Source organism: Megalobrama amblycephala, linkage group LG2, assembly GCF_018812025.1.
Source record: "Megalobrama amblycephala isolate DHTTF-2021 linkage group LG2, ASM1881202v1, whole genome shotgun sequence".
Taxonomy (NCBI): Eukaryota; Metazoa; Chordata; class Actinopteri; order Cypriniformes; family Xenocyprididae; genus Megalobrama; species Megalobrama amblycephala.
The window spans coordinates 14,172,880-14,195,220 of NC_063045.1; the positions used below are offsets into that span (position 1 = coordinate 14,172,880).

At 33.1% G+C, this 22,341-nt stretch overlaps 1 protein-coding gene and 1 long non-coding RNA gene across 18 annotated transcripts in view; both read left to right on the forward strand.

Moving 5' to 3' along the window:
• The window catches only part of LOC125263749 (receptor-type tyrosine-protein phosphatase C-like), a 46,624-nt gene that overhangs the window by 16,535 nt on the left and 7,748 nt on the right, over positions 1 to 22,341 (forward strand). For 9 of the 17 annotated variants that reach the window (XM_048182923.1, XM_048182924.1, XM_048182925.1 and 6 more), the window contains 19 exons: positions 7,277 to 7,300; positions 7,388 to 7,627; positions 8,254 to 8,439; positions 8,867 to 8,971; positions 9,104 to 9,235; positions 10,628 to 10,768; positions 10,935 to 11,090; positions 11,455 to 11,666; positions 11,792 to 11,852; positions 14,805 to 14,907; positions 15,029 to 15,060; positions 15,154 to 15,254; positions 15,354 to 15,444; positions 15,551 to 15,618; positions 15,712 to 15,748; positions 15,958 to 16,055; positions 16,306 to 16,431; positions 16,511 to 16,668; positions 16,757 to 16,892. In XM_048182923.1, coding sequence (XP_048038880.1) covers positions 7,277 to 7,300; positions 7,388 to 7,627; positions 8,254 to 8,439; positions 8,867 to 8,971; positions 9,104 to 9,235; positions 10,628 to 10,768; positions 10,935 to 11,090; positions 11,455 to 11,666; positions 11,792 to 11,852; positions 14,805 to 14,907; positions 15,029 to 15,060; positions 15,154 to 15,254; positions 15,354 to 15,444; positions 15,551 to 15,618; positions 15,712 to 15,748; positions 15,958 to 16,055; positions 16,306 to 16,431; positions 16,511 to 16,668; positions 16,757 to 16,892 — 2,207 coding nt within the window. Of the gene's footprint in view, positions 1 to 7,089; positions 7,186 to 7,276; positions 7,301 to 7,387; positions 7,628 to 8,253; positions 8,440 to 8,866; positions 8,972 to 9,103; positions 9,236 to 10,627; positions 10,769 to 10,934; positions 11,091 to 11,454; positions 11,667 to 11,791; positions 11,853 to 14,804; positions 14,908 to 15,028; positions 15,061 to 15,153; positions 15,255 to 15,353; positions 15,445 to 15,550; positions 15,619 to 15,711; positions 15,749 to 15,957; positions 16,056 to 16,305; positions 16,432 to 16,510; positions 16,669 to 16,756; positions 16,893 to 22,341 lie in introns of all 17 variants that reach the window. The other 8 variants (XM_048182909.1, XM_048182913.1, XM_048182916.1 and 5 more) reach the window with 1 other exon arrangement.
• On the forward strand, positions 984 to 2,827 carry LOC125263750. The gene is made up of 4 exons (XR_007183887.1): positions 984 to 1,299; positions 1,550 to 1,621; positions 1,878 to 1,949; positions 2,206 to 2,827. It is a non-coding gene; the product is annotated as an uncharacterized LOC125263750 (long non-coding RNA).

Here is a 22,341-nt window from a genome sequence, read left to right on the forward strand (position 1 = left end):
TCCTTCAGAAATCATTCTAATATGCTGATCTGCTGCTCAAGAAACATTTAATGTGTACAATTGTACAAAATATTTGTGTACAATATTTTTTTTCAGGATTATTTGATGAATAGAAAGTTCAAAAGAACAGTGTTTATCTGAAATCTAATCTTTTGTAACATTATAAATGTCTTTACTGCCACTTTTGATTGATTTAATGCATCCTTGCTGAATAAAAGTATTCATTTCTTTAATTTCTTTTCAAAAAAATAAAAATTAAAATTCTTACTGACCCCAAACTTTTGAACGGTAGTGTATAATGCTACAGAAGCTTTGTATTTCAGATAAATGCTGTTCTTTTGAACTTTCTATTCATCAAGGAATCCTGAAAAAAAAAGTACACAACTGTTTTCAACATTGAAAATAATCATAAATGTTTATTGAGCAGCAAATCAGCATATTAGAATGATTTCTGAAGGATCACGTGACACTGAAGACTGGAGTAACGATGCTAAAAATTCAGACTTTGCATCACAGGAATAAATTACTTTGTCAAATATATTTAAATAGTACACAGTTATTTTAAATTGTAATAATATTTCACAATATTACTGTTTTTTACTGTATTTTTAATTAAATAAATGTAGCCTTGGTGAGCAGACGAAACTTCTTTTAAAAACATTAAAAATCTTAGTGGTTCCAAACTTTTGGACTGTACTGTATATCAATTTATCTGTTTTCCTTCAGTCTATATCATGTAAATAAATTAGCATATTGTTGAGCTAATGCAGTTTATGCTAATAATTGGTTTTGTGTTGACATTTTTGTACAAAAGAAATCCCATACTATGTAAAAGAATTTCTAAAAGAAACATTTTAGGCCTATTTGATCTAATAATCATTATTATTTATGTGGTAATACTAAAGAAATCCAGACAAGCACATCAACCTCACCCCCACTCAACTCCTCGCAGCAACAAAACACCAGTCTCTCTGCAGGTAACACTGTATTTAGCATCATATTTCATGTCTTATTATTAATATATATCAATTTATCAGTTTTCCTTCAGTCTATATCATGTAAATAAATTAGCATATTGTTGAGCTAATGCAGTTTATGCTAATAATTGGTTTTGTGTTGACATTTTTGTACAAAAGAAATCTCATACTGTGTAAAAGAATTTCTAAAAGAAACAATTTAGGCCTATTTGATCTAATAATTATTATAATTTTTATGGTAATACTAAAGAAATCCAGACAAACACATCAACCTCACCCCCACTCAACTCCTCGCAACAACAAAACACCAGTCTCTCTGCAGGTAACACTGTATTTAGCATCATATTTCATGTCTTATTATTAATATATATCAATTTATCAGTTTTCCTTCAGTCTATATCATGTAAATAAATTAGCATATTGTTGAGCTAATGCAGTTTATGCTAATAATTGGTTTTGTGTTGACATTTTTGTACAAAAGAAATCTCATACTGTGTAAAAGAATTTCTAAAAGAAACATTTTAGGCCTATTTGATCTAATAATTATTATAATTTTTATGGTAATACTAAAGAAATCCAGACAAGCGCATCAACCTCACCCCCACTCAACTCCACGCAACAACAAAACACCAGTCCTTCTACAGGTAACACTGTATTTAGCATCATATTTCATGTCTTATTATTAATATATATCAATTTATCAGTTTTCCTTCAGTCTATATCATGTAAATAAATTAGCATATTGTTGAGCTAATGCAGTTTATTGTAATAATAATCAGTTATGCATTGACATTTTTGTACCAAAAAACCTTCTTACATGTCATACTATGCAAAACTATTCATAAGAGAAACAATTTATTTGATCTAATAATTACTGTCATTTATGTGGTAATACTAAAGGAATCCAGACAAACACATCAACCTCACCCCCACTCAACTCCTCGCAACAACAAAACACCAGTCCTTCTACAGGTAACACTGTATTTAACATCATATTTCATCTCTTATTATTAATATATATCAATTTATCAGTTTTCCTTCAGTCTATATCATGTAAATAAATTAGCATATTGTTGAGCTAATGCAGTTTATTGTAATAATAATCAGTTTTGCATTGACATTTTTGTACCAAAAAACCTTCTTACATGTCATACTATGCAAAACTATTCATAAGAGAAACAATTTATTTGATCTAATAATTACTGTCATTTTTATGGTAATACTAAAGAAATCCAGACAAGCACATTAACCTCACCCCCACTCAACTCCTCGCAACAACAAAACACCAGTCCTTCTACAGGTAACACTGTATTTAACATCATATTTCATCTCTTATTATTAATATATATCAATTTATCAGTTTTCCTTCAGTCTATATCATTTAAATAAATTAGCATATTGTTGAGCTAATGCAGTTTATGCTAATAATTGGTTTTGTGTTGACATTTTTGTACAAAAGAAATCTCATACTGTGTAAAAGAATTTCTAAAAGAAACATTTTAGGCCTATTTGATCTAATAATCATTATTATTTATGTGGTAATACTAAAGAAATCCAGACAAGCACATCAACCTCACCCCCACTCAACTCCTCGCAACAACAAAACACCAGTCTCTCTGCAGGTAACACTGTATTTAGCATCATATTTCATGTCTTATTATTAATATATATCAATTTATCTGTTTTCCTTCAGTCTATATCATGTAAATAAATTAGCATATTGTTGAGCTAATGCAGTTTATTGTAATAATAATCAGTTTTGCATTGACATTTTTGTACCAAAAAACCTTCTTACATGTCATACTATACAAAACTATTCATAAGAGAAACAATTTATTTGATCTAATAATTACTGTCATTTATGTGGTAATACTAAAGGAATCCAGACAAACACAACCTCACCCCCACTCAACTCCTCGCAACAACAAAACACCAGTCTCTCTGCAGGTAACACTGTATTTAACATTATATTTCATGTTTTTATGTGAAAAAAAAAAAAGCTGCATATTGTTGAGCTTATAAGATAAACTTTTTTGTTCACATATGCATTAGCATTTAGGGAATGTTTCTAATTCTATGTGTGAACCAAGACCATAACCATGTCTTGAACATTGTTTTGTTGTTTTTTATTATTATTATTTAAAAAAAAGTTCTAGATCTAATTGACCCTTCGCTAAGCCACGCCCGAAAACCGCCACAGACCAATCATGGTTTAGCAACCGTAACTATGTGCGGGAGGTTTGTCAAGCTTTCGAGCGAGGGAACATGCCAAAGCGTTGTGTGTATGGATTGTGTTAATCTGATACCCGGTATCCTAAAAGTTTGGACGGGGTGGTGGAATTTTTTTCCCTTCCCGAAACCTAAAAAATTCAAGGGGAGAAATGCCGGTGTTAATTTGTGCTACCCTGTCAGATGACAAAATTCGAAAAATGCTAACGTTACCTATCAGGGGTGCGTTTCCCAAACGACGATGTAACTCGCTGCTGAACTACCATAGTACAATGCATCGTTGAACAAATCAACTAGCTAATCACGACTGTTTCCCGAAACCGTATTGTCGCAAACCTGTCATTCAACCACGTTGGTGAATGACGTCACGCAGGTGGTGGAGTTACAACTTCTTTAAATGAATCTGTTTGAGATCGAATTAATGCTAGAATTTCTGCTATAAGTCACGGACATGTCGTTAGAGGACTAATTCTCATTTTCCTCAGTTATTTTGCTTTATTTTGCAGTTATTCAGCTTCCTTATTTTGGTCAAGATAACGATTTATTAAGCCCATCTGTCATAAAAACAGTAAACTATGCTTCTAACCACAGCTCGAGAGTTGTCGTTCCAACCACACAAGTTTGCGATGCAGTTTGCGAATGTTGGTTTGAACTATGGTTTCGGGAATTACCAAATCGTTGAACTATGTAAGTAATGACGGTGATGTTAGTTGGCTAACGATGCTTTTGGGAAACGACCCCAGATTGTGCTTCAAGACTGATATTAACGTGGTTTATGGCTTTATTAACATCTACACCTACCCCAACTCTAAACCTACTCTTATAATAATGCAAGTACAGTAATGTTGTGTTATTTATTATGACAACAATGATGTAATATTGATGTATGTATATACAGTAAGCCCGGGTAGGACAATCTGACGGGTAGGTTAGCTAGCTAACTCAGCACATCATTGCTTGGAAATAATGATGGTTCTTTGTTCATAATGCATATATTTGAACGTAAAATAAGATTAAAGGCAAGACGGAGTAAAGTTAGCCTGGCGCGTTACAAATATAAGCGGGAGAATGTTATCATTGCAAAGTGGTCGGTCTTGTGTTTATTCCACAAGATTTATGGATAAGCTGTTTGATTTATAATTATTAGGTTATTTTCACAAATTTCACTTAACCTGCTATGAATGAACAAAGCTGTTCCTCAATAAATTGTGTTTCCCATTTGAATGGTCAGCGTATAAGGCGGCTGCTGCTTGCGCTGGGACCTAATGTTATAGGCTTTAGCTTCAATTTTGATCAAATTATTTTCTAATCGGTTGCATATTAACTGCAGTCCCTTTTGTCTTGCTCACTCAGATATTTCACCTGTTCGCTTTTGAACGAATCTTTATTGTGACTCGGGAAGAACGAGTCGTCTCGGGGGGTGATTCGTTCAGTCGCGCATGCGCAATATTTGTGCTTTTTTCTGGATTATTTTATACAATATATGGCTTGCTGCATACTCGAGACAGATGTCAGTCTGTGTACATGTGCTCGCATGCGGAACACACGTTGTTGGATCGTCGTGGCATTGGCTAAAAGTTTTGTTCCTGAGATTTACTACAATGACAATACCAGGAGGATATACAACTCCAACAGCACTGCTTGGATATAACTAAAACTGCTGCACTATTTTGAAAAATTATACTTTGGATACGTGCTCATTAGTTTGAGAGAACATTTGAGAGATATACATATAGCCTATCAGGTACCTATATTTACGTATAGAGTTTTACATTATAAACGATGCTCAGATTGCATCCTTTCTTGAAGAACGATGATGGAGTGCAAATTATTCCGAAGATATGTAATGTAATGGATAATATATAAAGATTTCATGGATTTAATGCTTTCATGGACAAAAAGTAGTTTTTTTTATGTTTCGAAATGGACATTTTACCCAAGTGCAACAGATTGGATTCATCTCACGATCTCTATTTCATTAAAGGTGTGAAGTCCCAGTTGATTTTTTTTTTGTGTTATTTGCACACCCCACACAAATTAATTAATCATTCTGAGCCGGAAAGAGAATTGATTAGTTCTTTTCATGACTCTTTCGGGTTTTTGAGTCGTTCCTTAATCACGCGACAGACCCATACGCTAAACCAATACAGTCAATACAGTCAGGCTGTGTGACCCAAGCACATTATATTTCTAAGTAAATAACTAACTCTCCAGTTTTATTTCAGTTTGGGTTACAACTGTTAAAGCTGAAGTTATCATAACCTTAATGTTTTAAACTAACATTAATAATTCAAATTCAAAATGTTATTTGCTTTTAATTTATGTCATTATGTCCTTTTTGAGCAATCTTCTTATACATTAGACCAATATGTCAAGTCTGCCTAGGAAAAGCAATTATTATACCGGCAAACTCAAAATACCTCATAAAATCATAAAAATGAACAAACTAGGCTATAAATACTTTGTATTGTAGGCTTGGATTATTATATTATTATATAGCCTAGTGTTTATTTACAGATAGACAGTCAAAAAGATTAATTAATCAATATTTTATTTATGACAGGGCTTTATTTATTTATAAAATAATAACACACCACAGATCCTCAAGAAACAGTAACAAAAACATAGTGACTGAAATGTCAGAAATAGCGTATGGGTCTGTCAATGATTAAGGAACGACTCAAAACCCGAAAGACTCATGAAATGAACTAATCAATTCTCTTTGCAGCTCAGACTGCATTGGTTTAGCATGGGACTGCCTGTCACGTCATTAAGGAATGACTTAAACCCAAAGACTTGTCAGACAAGAGGTGAGGTGAGCTTAATCAGCTTATCATAAACTGAAGACCCAGGTAAAGAATGAATTAATCATTTCTGAATCTTATAGCATTGTAGTTTTGTATTGTTTGTAGTGTGATCAACGTTTGCATAAGTAGTAGATGTGTTGGGGAAGTAACACGTAACATTTTAATTGCATTTTTGCTAAAACGAAATGACTTGAAAAAAGATTCGTTCATTTTGCTGAACGAGACTCAAAAGTCCGAGTCGGTAAAATGATCCGAACTTCCCATCACTATCTCCTTGGAAATGTCTGACACTGGTGCATACATACTGTAAATGACTTGCCAGGCTCGAAAGCTTGACAGGCGTAGCAACAGTAACTAAGGAGGGCGGGGCTTAGCGAAGGGTCCATTGTAGCCTAGTTGTGAAGTAATCAGTTTAAACTATTTGAAAATAATATTTTATTCAAAAATATGCACACATTCACTCTTATTTGTATGTCTAATATGTCAAAAAATGCTAAACGTTTCTTGTCTCATTCAGTAATGAATTACATGAACTATGTAAATGATAGCATATTTTCAATTCAAAACAGTGGTTTTTCATGAAAAAGTTGAGTAGTTTGCATCACTGGATATGACTTTTGGTGGCTGAACATTTTTATCATAAACCAGTTGTCAAATTTGTAATTATTGGGGTGGGGGAATTGTCCCCCTCAATGTCTATGGTGTTTACGGTACTCATGTAAACCTGAACAAGACAAAGTCATTTCACCCCATGCAACATCTCACATCAACACAACACCAACAGCACCTCAGGTAACAGTGTAATATTGGTGTGTTTGAGAAGTACATAAAGTAAAACACACATCATGAACCTGATTTACTTCTAGCTCCAGGCCTGTTACTCGCACACACTCCATCAGAAACAGTTCAAGTTAACAATTCAGAATCAGTGCTTATTCACTGTTTAGCCATGTTGTATATTAATGCATTTATTTGTGTGAAGCTGTACAGTGAGCTAAATGAGTTTGCAGTACTTCAATATCCTGGTCATTAAGATTTAACTCTTTTATTATCACTACCACCTCAACAACATTTAGGGACTGAGGCCACCTCACCTCCAAACACCACCATCACGCTTCTCTCCTCCACGCAATCCATCTCAACCTCACCCGCACTCACCACCAGCAGCATGGGTAACACCACGCTATCTGTGCTCTCTGTACAAATGATTATTGATTATTCTGATAAAATTGCATGATTAACTTGTAAATATGCTTTTCTCAGGTACCACAGAAAGCCCACGGCAATGTGAGTGTTTTTTATTGCACCTGCTGTGTGAAGTCAACTTTGATTTTGTTGTTCAGGACATATATGTTCATACACGCTTTCACACAGGTGAATACAACCTTACGGAGAGTGGGAATAATGGAATTTCTCATGTGGTGAATGTCAATGGCTCCCTTGACCAAACGTACACAGTCACATTAATGGATACGAAAAAAGAGAGTGTTATCGTAAATGTATCTGGCCTGACTGATGTTGAAATACCATTTAAATGGTTAAAACCGTGTACCAGTTACACCATCAAAGTAAATGGCTGTAAACCCATTGGAGACCAGACTTTTACTTCCAGTAGTAAGTGTTTTACCTGGCAGTTCATACATACTCAGTTCAGATGGGATATACTGTACATTGACCTCAAAAACTATTTGGACACTTATATCAGACTTATTCCTGGTTTGCTCACATTTAAAAATCTTGATATTTTGTTGCATAATACACTGACAGTCCCGATCTCATGGCAATTTGCGCATATTATACGAGGTGGCTAATTAGTACGAATTTGTATATTTTTTGTTAAATCGTACGTATTTATGGGTTGCCAAATTCATATGAATTTGTACGAATGATCTACCCCTAACCCTGCCCCTAAACATACCCGTCACTGGGGTTTAGACAAATCCTACGAATTCGTACGAGTGAGGACGTACGAATTTGTACAGATTAACCACCTCATGAAATACATACGAATTGGTCGTGAGATAGTGTTGGACAGTCATACATTTTCAAATGTGACTTTTAAGTGTTCAAATATTTGGGGATATTATATAATTTGTTTTGACAGAATGGAGCAATAACATGATTCATTTTATTATTATAATATTTTTCATATTTCAAGTACTTGAACACTACATTTTTATACATGATGATGAACAGATATTATATATGTATTCACATTGTCTCATTTTTTTTTTTTATAGGTCAGATTGAAACTGTTTTCCGCACTGTTGTAAAAGATGACAGAGTATGTTTTAAAGGAGAATTCAAAAACACAATATGGGATCTGGAATGTATTGAAATAACACAGAACAACTCTTGCCAACCTTTTCAAAAGCACATACCATTCGACACATGTAACTACACAACAGATGGACTTATGCCCCCAGGTTGGTATTTACTAAACTCAATAGATGTTATTTCATTTCTTTTTCAACATGAAAAGCAGGCTATATTTTTACTGCTCTTTACACACAAACACTCAGAGAATAATGTTGATTAATCATTAAGCACAAACCCATTCACTTTGAATTAAGATTTTAAATATAATGGTATATATTACAAATTTCTGTAGGTGCCATTTCAAAAACTGATTATTAGTATGTGTATTCTAATAATAAAAAAATGAAAACACTTGCAGCTATATGTGAATTTCATGCCATATTAATTGTACTTGAATTTTAATTCTGTATCCTGTTTGCTAACCTCAAATTAAATTCATTGTAGTTTTTTTGTCCTGGCATTTGTTGGAGTTGCGTATGATGTTGCGTAAGAAGTTTGAACTGCATTTTAATCAACTGAATGTTTCTTTTTCAGTCAAACCAATCATAACCTTCAAGGAAACTATTCCATCTCAGTTTGAATGGAATAATAAACCAGTACAATGTAATGAAACACTTAACATCATTTGCAGCCATAACAGTAAGTGATTAAATGTTTCCATGTCACTGGAAATAAATAATTAAATATATTTAATATGGTGTCTTCACATTTACCTTGATGATTAAGCAGACTAACAAATCATGGATGCCTTTTCTCTTCTTTCTTTGTCAGATGAGAACAAACCTTATGTTTTAAATCATCCAGTGTCATTATTACCTGACAAAGAATATTCCTGCATTGGAGAATACCGTTACGAGAATCAATCCATCAAGAGTAATAATCTTGTGTTTACGATAAAATGCGGTGAGTTGCTAATTAAACAGACAGGATTGGTTCAAAATTCTTCCATTCTTTCTCTTCTGCCCACCTGAGAATATTTACTAATAATGTCATGACTAGCAAAAGAGGGTTTTATTAGGCTATTCTTTAGATATATAATACATTTGCCCTAAAAAAATATTTTGACACTAAAGGCACACTTAAAACTATATTAATGTGAATAAAATATTAAAAACTAAAATGTTTTGTCATTGTTATAACATCCTCTATTTCTTGTTACTCAGTTTTATTAGTGTGTTTAAACCTGTGAAAAAGTGTGCAATAAACATAACTTTTTTACATTTTAACATCAAGGCACAAACTAAACTTGCATTTAAATTTATAATTGCATTTATATATATACATTTTTTTTCCAAAATGAAAATGTTTATTTTTTAATATTTGTTGTCCAATATAATTACTTGATCTTTAAGCCTAATTAAAGGATTAGTCCACTTTTAAATAAACTTTTCCTGATAATTTACTCACCCCCATGTCATCCAAGATGTCCATGTCTTTCTTTCTTCAGTCGAAAAGAAATTAAAGTTTTTGATGAAAACATTCCAGGATTATTCTCCTTATAGTGGACTTTAATGGGCACCAAACAGTTGAAAGTCAAAATTAGTTTCACTGCAGCTTCAAATTGTTCAACACGATCCCAGATGAGAAATAAGGGTCTTATCTAGTGAAACCATCGCTCATTTTCTGAAAAAAAATGAAAATTATATAAGTTTTAACCAGAAATGCTCATCTTGAACTAGCTCTCTTCTTCTATTGAACTAGCATATTGCATATAAAAATTCGTTCAAACTTTGACCTGTGGAGGGCAGTAATACACTTAGCAGTGTCTACACTGCTGGAATTCAAATAGAGAAGAAAAAGAAGAGAGCTAGTTCAAGATGAGCATTTTAAGGTTAAAACTTATATAATTTTCAATTTTTTTCAGAAAATGAGCAATGGTTTCACTAGATAAGACCCTTATTTCTCATCTGGGATCAGGTTGAACAATTTGAAGCTGCAGTGAAACTAATCTTGACCTTCAACTGCTTGGTGCCCATTGAAGTCCACTATAAGGAGAATAATCCTGGAATGTTTTCATCAAAAACTTTAATTTCTTTTCAACTGAAGAAAGAAAGACATGAACATCTTGGATGACATGGGGGTGAGTAAATTATCAGGAAAAGTTATATTGATTGTTTGTGATTTGTTATTTTATGCTTGTAATAATTTAAGAGTTATTTATGTACAGCAATTTAATCCATTCTTATAGTTTTGAAAGCACTTTATAAATACAATTTTAGATAAGAGTGGATCATTGTCTGTATATGAATTGTCAAGCTTTGCATTATTTGTGAGTTTTATTTTTCTCTTTTACAGATTGGGAAACTGCAATATTTAAAGACACATCCAGTGACACCTTTAAGATATTCTGGAATTCTTTCCTGGGAGATAAATGCTCAGGAGTTAAATGGAATCATTATTCAGCCACTTGCAAACATGGTAGTAGTGTTCAAAAAGGTAATTGTAACAGCACACACTTTCCTGTTGTTTTGCCAATATAGATACATTGAAACGTGTCAGCTTTATATTTTCTTTATAAATACTCCAAGGTTTTTTTGTTTATTTGTACAGGTAATACATGTTTAATGTCTTACATGTATACTGGTATATTTTGTTTTTACAGTGCCAAGCTGTACACAAATAGAAAATCATGGTATAGAGTGCTTTGTAAGTAATTTAAATCCATTTACCAAATATAAATGCAACATTTCGGCAACTGAGGCGGAAAGTGGCAAAATTTATCACATAAAGCTCGATGACAAAGAGACAAAGTCTACCAGTAAGTGATATCTCTTTTAATGTTTGCACAAATAATATAGATTATTTATAGATATAATCAGTAAAGTGCTGAAAATGCATGTTTTCTGTCCAGTTCTACAGTAATTCCTTCATTCTGTTATTCTTCGTTTTGCGGTTATTTCCTGAATATGAAGGCAATTTGTCCTTATCAGCTTTAAACTTTTTCCCCCCGTGTTCAGAAAATATATAATATGTACTGTTAATCATTTCATCTTTACTTTATAATCAATTAACAATTTATTACCGAATTGCATTTTAAAATGTTACAATTAAATGATAATTGTATATAAATTATATGCCATTGTTTGTATAAAATGTTTTTTTTGTTTTACTCTTTTAAATAGATCCCAAGTTCACATCAGAAATTAAATGGCATTACATATCTCACAATTCTATTGGCATAAATTGTGATCCTGTTAATGATTGGAATGGAAGCCCGGGAACATACGATGCTGAAATCAAATACAATGGAGAACGTACCGCCATCTTTGAAAGACATAAAAAATGCTTGTTTAATTTTTCAAATCTTTACTACCTAACAACATATGATATTGAGGTATTTAAATCTTGCTTTCAGCATTCATGTTTGCCAAAAAGTTATGTATGGAATTGAAAATTGTAAGCTTAGTAGGGTTGCAATGTTTTCATTTGTGTTTCACAGTATACATTTGTTGACTTCAGGTTACAGCCAGGAATAATGAAGGTGATTCCAGTCAAAAAACAATTCAAGTTCCTACAAAATGTAAGAACAACCTTTTTTTCCATTCTGGCCTAAGTAGAGGTGATATTTATATCCTATTATTATCTGCTTAATGTATCATATTTCTTAGTGTTACAATGGAATATATATATATATATATATATATATATATATATATATATATATATATATATATAGATAGATAGATACACGCACAACACACACACTGTAAAAAGTAATTAGTTGTGTTTACTTTGAAGTGTATATATTTGATAAATCTTACTACCACTTAGTAGGTAACTAGAGGTTATGTAGAAAACTTCAATTTTAGAAATTGAGGACTTAGTTCAGTCAACTTACAAATGTAAGTACACTGAACTCAAACAAAAGTGTTTTCTTTACTAGCTAGTTCACATTACTAGACACATGTGAAAGCATGTTTTTCTCAAAGACATAAAAACGTGTTGGAACAACAATGGACCGTGCATTTATTTGTATTTATTAAACTACAAATACTGTTCAAATTCTTTGCATATATATATATCCTGCAATACAGTTACTGCCTTTTATATAATCAGGCTCTTACGCACAATGGTAACCCCACAAAACTCAGACAATACACAATACAGAAACCCTTTAAAACAGAATCTTATCAATGGTGACATGCTTCACGCTGAAATGCACACTGGGAGAAACCATAGTATAAAACTCATCCATGGCTCACAGCATGCATTGCAGCATGAAGCATGTCATCATTGTTGAGATTCATATCCTGATTCTTATGTCTAAATATGGCAGTACTTCCAAATGTTTTGTACACAATATCTTTAAAAAAATATCTGATAATCACAACAGTGCTTGACCACTTGCTATAGTATCAAAGTGTTTGTAAAGCAATATTTAAATGCAACTAACGACCTAATACGCTTTTGGTCAGCGATAAACCTATGGATGAGATCAGTGAACTAGAATACTTGATGATGATGTCCCTACCAATAAATACCCAAAAGTTTATCTCCAGCTTTTTCTGCCATAATGTCTTATAAACACTGAGTTAAACCAGCCAGAGGAAAGCTAGTGTTTAAAAGTCAAAGATCAAGAGCCCAACTAAAAGAGTTTTTAAAGGGTTTCTGTATTGTCTGAGTTTTGTGAGGTTGCAGTTTTGCTGAAGAATAGAGCCTGTGCTTCAGTCCAGGAAAGGACCAAGAAACATTGATAATATGCTGCATGTTGCTTTATTTAAAAAGCAGTAACTGGATCGCAGTGATGTCTATCAACTACTTCATTAAGTTGATTATTTTTATTTTTTAAAGAATACAGCCGTGATCCGCACTCAAAATTCTTTATTTCATATTTTATCACATCTTTCATAGGGTAATAAAACAGACGTTTCGTCTCAAAGGCCTTCCTCAGTGTGTTCAATGCTCTAATCCATCTAATCCCCATTTAAACAATTAAATAATTATCAATATCATCAAAATTGGACAATGTTACAAATTACTCACTTGATTGTGTTAAACAACAATTCTTCTCACACAATACGATCCTAGTAAATTCATCCACTAACAATTTACATGCAACACAAGACACAGTACTCATGAACTTCAAAATACTCATGAAGAAAAATCTCACACCAAACAAAATAAGAGGATCCCACAATCAAGAACAATCATTAATTAGCCAATTAGACCAAAAAACCTTACACATCAATTCAGTAAAACACAGTAGTTAAATACAGTACCATCGGAAATACATTAACATTGGTCTTCACTCTTAGAATATTCTTTTGATATTTGTTGTAATGCAATTTATAAACACATTATAGAAAAACAGAAAAATCTAATTTCTCATTCATACCATTAGGAGCCAGTGATTTCAATTTATAGATCCAAAATGCTTCTCATTTCAATAATTCTTTATTTATATCACCTCTATGTGATCCTGATCCTTTTTTTATTAATTCCATTAAATTTCAGATATCCACAATTTGAACAGTGTTTGCAATTTAATAAATACAAATAAATGCTCTGTTGATTGTTGTCCCAACACTCTTTATGTATTTTTAGTAACAATTTAGTTTAGGGTCCAATTTTCACTATTAACTAGTTTCTTATTAGTATGCATATTTCTAGGATATTGGCTTATTATTAGTACTAATAAAGCACATATTAATTCCTTATTCTCTATGACCATATTCTACTTACCTAATCCTACTCAATATATTTAACAACTACCTTACTAACTAAGCAGTAATTAGTTTATTGAGTTTATTGAGACAAAGGTTGTAGGTAATAGTTAGTTAAAAGTGAGAACTGGACCCTAACCTAAAGAGTGACCCTTTGTTTTAACAACTTACAACTTTGAGCAAAACATGCTTGAGAAATTTAAGGCAATCAGTTTCCACATTATTGTCTAGTAATGTGAACTAGTATAAAAATGTCTTAAAAAATAAATAGACATAATAATAGTATAAAAAAAGTATAAATAATAGTATATTAGTATAAATAATAGTATAAAAAAAAACTTTAAGTTGACTGAACTAAATACTCAACTCAACTAAAATTTCATGACCAATTATACTCAAGTAAACTCTAGTTACCTCTACTAATTGGTAGTATGTTTTATCAACTCAAAAATGATAAGACAATTGTCTTGCTAAATTTAAGACAACTGGTTTCTGCTATTTTTATATTTGCATATTCTGCAAGCATTCAAAAGTGTTCAAAAACATGGGGGTTGCCAAGATAAAGTATTGGGGTGGTCATGTGATCTCAACTTGACCTCAAATTTTTTTTGTAAAATAACATGCCTTTATTAGGCCGCTGATATGACTGGATCTCATCTCATGAGAGTGTACATGATTCTAATCATTCATTTCTTGGTGGTAAACCTTTTTTAATGAGTAATAAATTGCAGATTGCACATTTAAATGTTTGAAATATTGTAAACAGTTTATTAAACCCAAGTTCATCCTCAAATATGTTCTTCCCATAGACAATGACAAAGCTGTCATTGGATTCCTGGCGTTCCTAATTGTTTTGACATCAGTTGCGCTGCTCTTTGTGCTCTTCAAAATTTACCTTCTCAAACGAAAGCAGTGAGTGTCACAATTAATCCCAGCACTATGAACTCTGTTATCACTATATTTTCTGTACACCAAAAAATTAAGATCAGCTTTAAATGTTCATCTAATTTTCTGATGGGATTTCTCACCACAGGAATGATGAAGATGAAGAGATTCTTCTTACACGTATGTAATAAGCTCCTATCAAAGTCATTTCAGTGTATTTTGAAAGTAAATTAATTTGAGAAGAACCCTTTGGTTTTCCATCTTCTCTCCTAGAACCCCTGCGCCCAGTTGAGCCCATCTACGCAGACAATTTAATAGAAGCTTACAAGACCAAGATCGCTGATGAGAGCCGTCTGTTTATGGATGAGTTTCAGGTGATTCTCTAAACGATAAATCTGTAGTGTCTGCTTCCACTGTTTAAATGTAATATGTAAGAAATGTAAGAAATGCATTCAGATTCTGCTTCTCCTCAGAGCATTCCCCGAATTTTCTCCAATTACACCATCAAAGAGGCGAAGAAACAAGAAAACCAGTCCAAGAACCGCTACGTTGACATTCTGCCTTGTAAATATCACTCCAGTATTCATAAAGACATCCATTTACCCTCAATTCCTTGAGTAGTTTTCATATTTCGATCTAAGAATGTATTGTTTTATGCTTGAATTCGCAGATGACTATAATCGTGTTCCTCTCACAACTGGAGGTGAACGTGAATACATCAATGCCAGCTTCATCGAGGTGCGGTCACATAAACACATATTTCAAAGCACAAGAATCACTTTCACAATTTCTGACTTTATAATTTATATCATTGTTTTTCTTCCCATACAGGGATATCAAGAGCCGAAGAAATACATTGCAGCCCAAGGTATAAATCCTCTTATTAAATGGATATTTATCATTCTAAATTGTGATTAGCTGAGGCACATTCAAAGTGGCCAATGAATGCACAGTTCGACCCCATATTACTGTTGCTTGGCATACATAAAATGCAGGGAAATTGTTTATGGCAACAATTAAGATTATTAAAGTTTAAATAATAGCTACATTTCAATTGTTGTTGGACGGATTTTCCAGGACCCAAAGATGAGACTATTGATGATTTCTGGCGAATGGTTTGGGAGCAAAAGTCATCCATTATTGTCATGGTCACCCGCTGTGAGGAAGGAAACAAGGTAAGTGGTTGTGTGATTTTTATATATATATATATATATAATTTTATTTATTTATTTATTTTTTTTCCCCCAAAGCTTTATTTTAGTTACCAAAAAGAAGTATTAGTAGTTTTGGTTTTAACTTTTTGTTAACAATAACAATCTTTGCTGCAGTCTCAGTTTATTTCTTATTGATATAGTTTTTTTCATCATCATAAAGACTTTGAATGTGAATTATTTCCACTGACTGTTGCTTTTTTTGTCCTCTCAGATCAAATGCGCTCAGTATTGGCCATCTCTGGACAGAGAGACTGAGATTTTTGAAGATTTTGTTGTGAAACTTCGAGCTGAGGAACACTGCCCTGATTATATCATTCGCTATCTGGTCCTGGCCAATGTAAGTGTGTGGGGTCCGGTCATTCTTAGGTGCTTTATTTAGACAGTTTTAACTTACTGAGTGTCTGTGTGTGTTACAGAAGCGAGAGAAAGCCCCAGAAAGAGAGGTCACTCATATCCAGTTCATCAGCTGGCCTGACCACGGAGTGCCTCAAGACCCCAGCCTGCTTCTGAAGCTCAGGAGAAGAGTCAACTCCTTCAAGAACTTCTTCAGTGGTCCAGTCGTGGTCCACTGCAGGTAACGCAGGACCATAGCGATTACCACCCGTCAGAAAGTCATTTGGAGTTGATGAATCTTAATGTGAATGTTGGCATATTGTCTATAGCGCAGGCGTCGGCCGCACAGGAACCTACATTGGCATTGACGCAATGATTGAAAGTCTCGAGGCGGAGGGCAGAGTGGACATCTATGGATTTGTAGCGAAACTACGTCGCCAGCGTTGCCTCATGGTTCAAGTTGAGGTGAGTGAGACAGCAGGGGGAAAAAGTGTTATTAAAAATTTTTTATATATATATATATATATATATATATATTTGGTTTGACTGTCATATATAATATGACAGTCAAACCAAAAATTATTCAGACATTTTTTATATTTTTGATATATTTTTACTAATGGGTGCAGGACACTATAGTTCATTTATGTAAATGAGGACAGAAAAATAAAGTAAATTGTGACACATTATACCCAAAAATTCTTCATACAGTGGGCTACCAGTAAAATTGATAAAAATTTGGAACCAAAAATTACTCAGACACTTTGACCTGACCATGTTTTGCTTTAGTGTTATCTGACATGATTAAGATTATTTTTTTCTGACACAGTTTAACAGTTTAATCTTGTCATATTTTATTACCATTTTTTTAAACTATAGAGAATAAACTGAGTTAATGAATGAAATGTTCAAGATGTCTGAATACATTTTGGTTTGACTAATATATATATATATATATATATATATATATATATATATATATACAAAGACACAATATGTAAGATTGTTGGATTAAAATATCTAAAATCCACTAGAACAGTGATATATTTTGTTGACTTGTGTACTTACAGTACATTATCCCACATGTTTCCAAGAATGTTTAAATCCAAAGAAGTAAGCGATTGTAACCCTCGATTTACCCTCGATTTCCGGTTTTATTTTGTAGAAAGCATTGAAACACCAAAGACACTATAATATAATTATGTGTTTTATTAGACAGGTGAGCAACTGTTTCATCGACAGAAAGCTAATCATTGTTTTATAGCTTAACACAGTAAGACTTATTGTTTAAATATTGTACAGTAGCATTATAACATTATCACAGGGTATTATCACAGAGTAGTATTATAACAACTTTCAAAACACAAATGTATCTAATTGTGATTTAAAAAAGCGCTGTGTTACTCCACATACACGGCATAATAAAAGCTCCACTGCTTTCGAGTTGGTGTCGCTCGTGTCTCTCATTAACAATGGCTCCAGCGGCTGCATTCCCCTCCAACGCCTTTCAGCCAAAGCCTGCTTCACACTACAGTAATAATGTTAATAAATCTGTAATACATTAGCTTATCCGTGAATATGATTTTTTTGTCAGTCTCGTCTGAATCTTTTCCACCGTCTGAAGATAACAGCTCCCATGATTCCACAAAATCAAGCTACGCCTTTTTTTTTTTTTTTTTTTTTAAAGTGACCTCTAGCAGCAGAAAGTTATATATTGTGCCTTTAAATGCTAAATAAAAAAATGTAATTTGAATTATAAACCTTAAAAATATATTTTAAATGAAACCTGTAAGACTTTTGTTCATCTTCAGAACACAAATAAAAATATTTTTAATGACATCTGAGCTACAGTAGGTGGCCATCCAAAACGGCGTTTCTACCGCCGCGCTTGCCGCCGCCGCCGCGTCGCAAAGTGCATTTGCAGCTTTTGACCGCTGAGTGGCGCTTTAACCACATGTTATCCAACAAATGCATCAAAGCACATTTATCTTTATGCAAAATGTCAATTTTCTCACATATTTATCACAAATAAATTTTTTTTTAATTTATATTTTAAACTCCTTTAATAAAACAGTATGGATTTTTGACACGCATATACTTTGTTATTCGTTACCTGTCCTTTATTTCGACAGATTTCGACTGCTACTTAGGAAAAATATATCTGTTTGGACTCTGATTAAGAAATTTTTGCGTGTTTCATGAATTATATCCTTTATTTTAGTAAAACGTGAGTCACTGAATAAATTCGCTCCCATTATTAAGGCACGATTTAGCTGAATCATTGAAACTATAAAAAGAATGGACGAATTAATAAAACGTCATAAAAACTGCAACTCCTGCAGCCGCATTTAAATGCAGGAGTGTCTTCTATTCCTTCAAATATCAAATTCAGAAACAACACATTCCAGCGGATAGATCGCCTCTTATTTAACACAGAACCTACGAATTTATTATCGAATTGAGATATTTCTTTCTTTTTTGGTACAATTATTCGCTGAGTTTAAGTTCATTTTTGAGACGTTTCAGATTCTCGCAGAGAGACAGCTGAAAGCGCACCCTGTTTTTTTATTTGATTTTATTTTTCACAAGTACAAGGTTTTGTTGTTATTGTGAGCGTACACAAAAGTAGACCATTTGTAGTCTTGCATCAATCTGTAGGCTATCGCCAAAAATGACGGAAGGCCTGTTTTAAGTTGTTTCAGCTGTCATGAGGAGAAAATCCACCAGAACGCGCCGGCGCTTTCGTCGGCAGGAGGGATAAAAATGTAACCAATTTAGTTTCATATTTATATTTAAATATTGGGCTATAGCCTAATATAATTTTTTTTAAAGATGTCACCAATGTTGATTATGAAAAGTGAATAGCATGACGGATGCGCAATGTTGGGAGACATGCAGCGGGTCAGACACAAGTTTGACCACTTCATTAAGTTTTGTTTTATAGTAAGTCTTTATTTAAAGTGAATTTCGTTTTGTAGAAATTATATCTTAATTTCAATCAATGTTTCATCAACCAGTTGCCTATATTTAATAATTAGGAAGAAAACCATGAAGGTCGGGTGTGGAATGGATTGCATAACAAACGAACTCATGTTTCCACGGCATTTGAATAAGGCTGAAGCAATAGATGTCTTTCTGTTTTTATTTTTTTTTTTAAATACAGTCTTTATAAATTAAGTCTTTGTTACTTAATTAATTGATAAGATGTTTTGGTATAACAATATATTTTAGCTGGTCTAAATTCTAAGTAAGACACAAATTTTCGTATAAGCTAGGCTATATAAGGTTCCCTTCTACACAAGCGCGTAAATTGCTTTTTCGGCCGGAAATTTTCAGTAATATAGGCATAAACTAAATTCATGTATTTACAGTAAACGAATAAAGAAATAGCCTAACTCTAGACTTATTGGCTAGGATATTTACGTTTGGGAAATATGTAGCCTAATAATAATAATAATAATAATAATAATAATATCTCAGCAAAGACCGAACATATTTATTTGTCTCGGCACACGACCGCTAACAATAACACAGTAGCACAGCGCATCAAAGCTTGCTGTTGTCTTACAAACGGCGATGGAAACAACAGTGAATTTCCCCCCCTTTTGTGGTAATTTAGCACTATTTTCTATGGTATTCTGCTTGCATTTTTGGGCTTCAGTTGGATGTTTATTTTTATCTTTAGTCAATTGAGTTTAGTTCTAAAAAATGCAAAGGCTAGTAAATAAACATCATAGGGTGGGGGTTGCGGGGGTGTCCCGTACGCCCATGATGTAATGGTAATACATCGCTTACAAAGGGTTCTTGTTAACTACTGTATGATTATCAGACGATTTTAATGTGTTAATGTTTCAACCATATCGTGTAGGCCTAATTATAGCTATGCAACAATCTGATAAACTGCAATTGTGCAGTTTGTATCCATTAACACGCTCATAAACATTACAAAAAGAAATGTCATGCCAAGCTACACAATTACGAACAAAAAAACCGTTGATATCCCAATAATCAACATTTTGTTCTTCAACAAGTGCTAGGCTATTAAGATAAAAAGTTTCTGCTATAGATAGTTTGAGCCTAATCTGACTCTCCAAAATGGGCTACACAATATTTTATAGGCCTATTTGTATTTTGACTACAGTTAAGAGCAAAATGACGAGAACATGTTTAACACTGGAAGTTTAAGATTCTTTATTAAATATTCTTACTTTATGCAAAACATAAAGGCATCTGTACATTGTACCTCTATAACATCATAACATAAATTATTAAATTATAGTTCAAATGAACCGTACAAACCCAATCTTGGTTTTTGCTATTTATTTAGGCCTATTTATTTATATCAGCAGATCTGTGTTGATTCAGTTCATTTCAATAACTGCTGATGTTGCAAACTGTGGTTAAGCTGTAAATCAGCTTGAAAGAATTGACCAAGATATGTAACATTATGGCTCTGTATTATTAGAACAATAACTGTACAGAATCTTTACTGCCATCCAATGTTCCTTAAAGACAAAGAAATAAAATAAAAATGTTAAAGAAAAACAAACAAAAACAACAAACCGATTGTGTTCCATTTATATATCAATGTATAATGTTTACATTATCTTGAGTGTATAACAAGCACTCACCCAACCTAACAGTGCTTGCTCTGCAACACTTGACAAGTTTGAGATAGGGGGAAGGGCGCTTTGTTTAAAATGTTTGTCACCAAAGCCATTAATCCAGAGGGCGGGAGACTCAAAATATTACCCTAAGCTATGCGCGTGACAGACCTTTTTGCAATCTTGGTGCTTTTTGTTAATTTTAACATCCTGATCTGATCATATGAAATAAGCTGACGAAATACACAATTGTCAGACTCTGTTATGAGTATTTGCAATAAGTTTCTTTATTTGTTTGTTGGGATTTGCAGAAGTTCCGAATGGAATTAAATCTACCCCCGCGCGTTTGCCAGCGTCTGCTGCTGCCGAGTAGAATATGTGCGAAGTTTTGACTGGAGCGAGGAGGGATTTTTTAAAAGTCGGAGCGTCGTGTTTTTGTTTTGTTTTGTTTTGGTTTTTTTAAATCTGCAAGAAATGTTATGAGTTTGGCGTGTGGTAGGAAAAAAAAAAGGTTTGCACAATAAGCCACTACGCAAATCTGTGTCTAACTAGACCAGCTAAAATATATTGTTTGACCAAAAACATCTTATCAATTATTTAAGTGATAAAGACATGTAATAAAGTAATAAATAAATTGAATTAAAACAGAAAGACATCTATTGATTCAACAAAGGCCGCGGAAACATGAGTTCGTTTGTTACGCAATCCATTCCACACCCGACGTTCTTGGTTTTCTTCCTAATTATTAAATATAGGCAATTGGTTGATGAAACATTGATTGAAATTAAGATACAATTTCTACAAAACGAAATTCATTTTAAATAAAGACTTACTATAAAACAAAACTTAATGAATTGTTCAAACTTATGTTTGACCCGCTGCACGTCTCCCAACATTGCGCATCCGTCATGCTATTCACTTTTCATAATCAACATTGCTGACATCTTAAAAAAAAAATTATATTAGGCTATAGCCCAATATTTAAATATAAATATGAAACTAAACTGGTTATTTTTATCCCTCCTGCCGACGAAAGCGCCGGCGCATTCTGATGGATTTTCTCCTCATGACAGCTGAAACAACTTAAAACAGGCCTTCCGTCATTTTTGGTGATAGCCTACAGATTGATGCAAGACTACAAATGGTCTACTTTTATTTGTGTACGCTCACAATAACAACAAAACCTTGTAGGCTACTTTTGAAAAATAAAAAAAAACAAAAAAAAACAGGGTGCGCTTTCAGCTGTCTCTCTGCAAGAATCTGAAACGTCTCAAAAGTGAACTTAAACTCAGCGTATAATTGTAGGCTAC